Genomic DNA, 6,000 nt, shown 5'->3' with positions numbered 1-6,000 from the left:
GTGTTACAGTGAGGGGTGTGGGGTATATCAGTGTTACAGTGAGGGGTGTGGGGTATATCAGTGTTACAGTGAGGGGTGTGGGGTATATCAGTGTTACAGTGAGGGGTGTGGGCTATATCAGTGTTACAGTGAGGGGTGTGGGCTATATCAGTGTTACAGTGAGGGGTGTGGGGTATATCAGTGTTACAGTGAGGGGTGTGGGGTATGTCAGTGTTACAGTGAGGGGTGTGGGCTATATCAGTGTTACACTGAGGGGTGTGGGATATATCAGTGTTACAGTGAGGGGTGTGGGGTATATCAGTGTTACAGTGAGGCGTGTGGGTTATGTCAGTGTTACAGTGAGGGGTGTGGGGTATGTCAGTGTTACAGTGAGGGGTGTGGGTTATGTCAGTGTTACAGTGAGGGGTGTGGGGTATATCAGTGTTACAGTGAGGGGTGTGGGGTATATCAGTGTTACAGTGAGGGGTGTGGGGTATATCAGTGTTACAGTGAGGGGTGTGGGCTATATCAGTGTTACAGTGAGGGGTGTGGGCTATATCAGTGTTACAGTGAGGGGTGTGGGCTATATCAGTGTTATAGTGAGGTGTGTGGGGTATGTCAGAGTGTTACAGCAAGTCTCAGCCATGGCTCAGTGGTAGCACTCGCACCTTTGAGTCAAAGATGGTGGGTCCAAGTCCCACTCCAGAGACTTGAGCACACAATCTAGGCTGACTCTCCAGTACAGCACTGAGGGAGTGCTGCACTGGCGGAGGTGCCGACTTTTAGATGAGAGGTTAAACCAAGGCCCTATCTGCCCTCTCAGGTGGACGTAAAATATCTATGCCACTATTTTGAAGAAGAACAGGGCAGTTCTCCCCAATGTCCTGGCCAATATTTATCCCTCAACCAACATCACTAAAACAGATTATCTGGTCATTATCTCATTGCTGTTTGTGGGAGCTTGCTGTGCGCAAATTAGCTGCTGTGTTTTCCTACATTACAACAGTGGCTACACTTCAAAAGTACTTCATTGGCTGCAAAGTGCTTTGGGAGGTCCTGAGTTTGTGAAAGGCACTGTATAAATGCAAATGTTTCTTTAGGAGGGACCCACGGTGCTTTAAATAATATTAACTAATTTTCTTACCTTGCCCAGCACCAGACACCATTCCCAGCCTGGGGACGGGCCTGGGGTGGGGGGGATGAGTTGGGTGGGGGGAGAGGGCTGGGAACCAACTTCTTGCTTTGGCCACTGCTGTTCTGAAACTGGCCACTGGGTGATGCAAGAGAGCAGCCCAGGGAGGGAAGCCTCGTCCCTGTCTTACCATGGAGAGCACCATACATTTTCTTGTTTTTGTATTGTTATCGTTCCTCAGTAAAAATCTATTTGTATTCATTTTTAAAATATATTTCAAAATGAAGCCTAGAATAATCATTCAAAACTGTTCTGCAGTGATAGCAACCATATTTCCCGCTTGACAAGAGAGTGTCACCTCCACCATTTTGTGTTCCTCTGCGTGTCCCATTCACTGTGTGGGTCCAATTGAAACACAGGGTCACTCAAGAAAGGGCCTATGGTCAATGGAGAAACCTTAGTTTTGTTTTCTCTCTTTCATCGTCCATTCTCGCACTACCATGAACAGTAGTGCTGCATCCACGTTCAAAGAAAAGGCCCGGCTAATCGTCCAGGTGCCCAATGGAAAACCCGCGGCAAAGCAGAGGCTTGCCCGGGGATCACAGCCGCACTGCCAGGATGTCGGATGTAATGTCAATCAAGTTGTCAAGCCCCAAGAGGTAGCCGTCTTCCCTGTTGCCTTCCTGCCACGGTAGCCGGTGGTTAAGAGTCTGTCCGTTCGGTAGCTTCGTGGTTTTGCCGAAGTCAATCAGCCACACCTTCGCCAGCTCGTTCTTGTCGTGAATGAAGAGCAAGGAGCTCCCGATAACCTGCAGCAAGTAGGGGAAGGCTGAAAGTCAAAATCGCGTTTGCAAGGTTGAGAAAATAACCGCGGTATTTCCGCATCGAGATAAAATGTATTTTCACCAGAATGATGCCAGCGGCTTAGGGGGTTAGATTACGAGGACAGGTTGCATAAACTTGGCTTGTATACCCTTGAGTATAGAAGATTGAGGGGTGATCTGTTCGAGGTGTTTGAAATGTTAACAGGATTTGATAGGGTAGTTACTGAGAAACTATTTCCTCTGGTGTGGGAATCAAGAACAAGGAGATATAATCTTAAAATTAGAGCCAGGTCAATTCAGGAGGGAAATCAGGAAGCACTTCTTCACACAAAGGGTAGTAGAAATCAGGAACACTCTTCCCCCAAAAGGCAGTGGATACTGGGGGTCAATTGGAGCTTTCAAGACTGAGATTGATATTGGGTAAGGGTGTCAAGGCATATGTAGCAAAGGGGGCAAAATGGAGTTCAGGAACAGGTGAGCAGTGACCTAATTGAATGGCGGAACAGGTTTGAGGGGCTGAATAGTCTCCTCCTGTTCCTATGAATGAAGGGAGAAGTTATAAGAATTTTGTCAACACAGGATATTAGAATAGGGAATTACCACAGGTCGATAAGGTGGTTAAAAAGACATATGGGATACTTGCCTTCATTAGCTGAGGCATAGAATATAAGAGCAGGGAGGTTATGATGGAGCTGTACAAAAGGCTAGTTAGGCCACAGCCGGAATACTGTGTGCAGTTCTGGTCTCCACACTATAGGAAGGATGTGATTGCATTGGAGAGGGTGCAGAGGAGATTCACCAGGATGTTACCTGGGCTGGAGCGCTTCAGCTATGAAGAGAGACTGGACAGGCTGGGGTTATTTTCCTTAGAGCAGAGAAGGCTGAGGGGGGACCTGATTGAGGCGTACAAAATTGTGAGGGGCATAGATAGGGTAGATAGAAAGGAACTTTTCCCCTTAGTAGAGGGGTCAATAACCAGGGGGCATAGTTTCAAGGTAAGGGGCAGGAGGTTTAGAGGGGATTTGAGGAAAAACTTTTTCACCCAGAGGGTGGTTGGAATCTGGAACTCACTAACTGAAAGTGTGGTAGAGGCAGGAACCCTCACAACATTCAAGAAGCATTTAGATGAGCACTTGAAACGCCATAGCATACAAGGCTACGGACCAAATGCTGGAAAATGGGATTAGAATAGATAGGGCTTGATGGCCGGCGCGGACACGATGGGCCGAAGGGCCTCTTTCTGTGCTGTATAACTCTATGACTTTATGCCTGTTGAGGCAGAGATTTTAATGTCATTCAAAATGGAATTGGAAAAGCATTAAAAAAAGGAAAATTATAAAAAGGGAAATGGGATTGGAGTAGGACCGCCCAGCTGAAGAGCTAGTCTGCAGCACAATGGGGCTGAATGGCCCCCATCTGTGCTGCAAATTCTAGGAACTGAAGAAAATCACCTTAAATACAAATTTCCCAGACTGTAAGGTGGTTTGAAGGATTCAATCCAATCTGAGGTTGCGGCCTTGTAGTTTACACAGGGGGTTGTGGGGTGGGGAGGGGGGAAGATCATAGGAACAGGAGGAGACTATTCAGCCCCTTGAACCTGTTCCACCATTCAATTAGATCACTGCTCACCTGTACCTGAACTCCATTTTGCCCCCTTTGCTCCATATGCCTTGACACCCTTACCCAATAAAACTCTATCAATCTCAGTCTTGAAAGCTCCAATTAACCCCCAGCATCCACAGCATTTTCAGAGAGCAAGTTCCAGATTTCTACTACCCTTTGTGTCAAGAAGTGTTTCCTGATATCACCCCTGAATGGCCTAGCTCTAATGTTGAGCCTCTTTTAACACTGGTTCAGTGCCATTGTAGGGCTTCTGACTCCCGATACGGGGAGCTTGAGCATCCCGCAACGCTGCCACACGCGTGCAAAGGCCGGCGGCCAAGCCTTAGTAAATCTGGCAAAGTGGCTTTGCCGGTGCCCATCTCCCCCACCATCCCTGTATCAGGAGCCGAGCGGCACCAGTTTGGCATAAAACCACTGTCACGAGTATCATAAGCCGGACCTTCTTTAAGCAAAAGGTAAAGCAGTTTATGGTGAGACTGTTACCTTCCATAAAAAAAGGGGGAAAGCTCGGGACACAGAGAGAGAAGCTCTCACTTTCCAGGAACACAGGAACAGGAGGAGGCCATTGAGCCCCTTGAGCCTGTTCCGCCATTCAATGAGATCATGGCTGATCTGCGACCTGACTCCATATACCCGCCTTTAGCCCATATCCCTTAATACCTTTGGTTAACAAAAAGCTATTAATCTCCGATTTAAAATTAACAATTGTTTGTGGAAGAGAGTTCCAAATTTCTACCACCCTTTGTGTGTAGAAGCGTTTCCTAATTTCACTCCTGAAAGGACTGGCTCTAATTTTTAGACTCTGCCCCCTAGTCCTAGAATCCCCAACCAGCAGAAATAGTTTCTCTCTCTCTACCCTATCTGTTCCCCTTAATATGCTGAAAACTTTGATCAGATCACCCCTCAACTTTCTAAATTCTGGGGAATACAACCCTAATTTGTGTAACATCTCCTCGTAACTTAACCCTTGGAGTCCGGGTGTCATTCTGGTAAACCTACGCTGCACTCCCTCCAAGGCCAATATATCCTTCCTAAGGTGTGGTGCCCAGAACTGCTCACAGTACTCCAGGTGTGGTCTAACCAAGGTTTTACAGCTGCAGCATAACTTCTACCCTCTTGTATTCTAGTCCTCTAGATATAAAGGCCAGCATTCCATTAGCCCTTTTAATTATTATCTGTACCTGTTCATGACATTTTAATGTACCTGGACCACCAAGTCTCTTTGAACCTTTGCTGTTTTTAGCTTTTCACCATTTAGAAAGTACCCTGTTCTATCCTTTTTAAGCCCAAAGTGGATGATCTCATATTAACATAGAAGATAGGAGCAGGAGTAGGCCATTCGGCCCTTCGAGCCTGCTCCGCCATTCAATGAGATCATGGCTGATCATCCAAATTCAGTACCCGGTCCCTGCCTTCTCCCCATATCCCTTGATCCCTTTAGCCTTAAGAAATATACCCAACTCTTTCTTGAATATACTTAATGAACTGGCCTCCACCGCCCTCTGTGGCAGAGAATTCCACAGGTTCACCACTCTCTGGGTGAAGAAATTCCTCCTCATTTCAGTCCTAAATGGCTTACCCCTTATCCTTAGACTATGACCACTGGTTCTGGACTCCCCGGCCATCAGAAACATCCTTCCTGCATCTAGTCTGTCCAGGCCTGACAGAATTTTATAGGTTTCGATGAGATCCCCTCTCAATCTTCTAAACTCCAGTGAGTATAAGCCCAATCGACACAATCTCTCCTCATACGTCATTCCTGCCATCCCAGGTATCAGCCTGGTGAATCTTCGCTGCACTCCTTCCATGGCAAGAACGTCCTTCCTCAGGTAAGGCGACCAAAACTGCACACAATACTCAAGGTGTGGTCTCACCAAGGCCCTGTACAACTGCAGCAAGACATCCTTGTTCTTGTACTCGAACCCTCTTGCTACGAAGGCCAACATACCATTTGCCTTCTTAACTGCCTGCTGCACCTGCATGCTTACCTTCAGCGACTGGTGTACAAGAACACCCAGGTCTCTTTGCACTTCCCCTTCTCCCAATCTATTACCATTCAAATAATAATCTGCCTTCCTATTTTTGCCACCAAAGTGGATAACCTCACATTTATCCACATTATAGTGCATTTGCCATGTTTCTGCCCAATCACCCAACCTGTCCAAATCGTGCTGGAGTTTCACGACATCCTCCTCACAGCATACCCTCCCCCCCAGCTTTGTGTCGTCTGCAAATTTGGAGATATTCCATCCAATTCCCTCGTCCAGATCATTAATATATATTGTGAACAGCTGGGGTCCTAGGACCGATCCTTGCGGTACCCCACTAGTCACTGCCTGCCACTCGGAAAACGACCCGTTTATTCCAACTCTTTGCTTTCTGTCCGCCAACCAGTTCTCTATCCAAGTCAATACCTTGCCCCCAATCCCATGTGCCTTAATT

General features: G+C 47.1%; 1 protein-coding gene across 1 annotated transcript in view; it reads right to left on the bottom strand.

Annotated features, from left to right (window-relative positions):
• Positions 1 to 408: 408 nt before the first annotated feature.
• The window catches only part of LOC147109592 (inositol-trisphosphate 3-kinase A-like), a 128,916-nt gene continuing 123,324 nt past the window's right edge, over positions 409 to 6,000 (bottom strand). The window contains exon 7 of the mRNA XM_086003655.1: positions 409 to 1,920. Coding sequence (XP_085859781.1) covers positions 1,711 to 1,920 — 210 coding nt within the window. The 3' untranslated portion in view covers positions 409 to 1,710. The remainder of the gene's footprint in view (positions 1,921 to 6,000) is intronic.

The sequence above is a fragment of the Somniosus microcephalus genome, chromosome 12 (assembly GCF_052327205.1).
Source record: "Somniosus microcephalus isolate GS21.2 chromosome 12, FLI_Smic_1.0, whole genome shotgun sequence".
In the NCBI taxonomy this organism is placed as follows: domain Eukaryota; kingdom Metazoa; phylum Chordata; class Chondrichthyes; order Squaliformes; family Somniosidae; genus Somniosus; species Somniosus microcephalus.
This window is presented reverse-complemented; position numbering and strand designations above follow the sequence as displayed.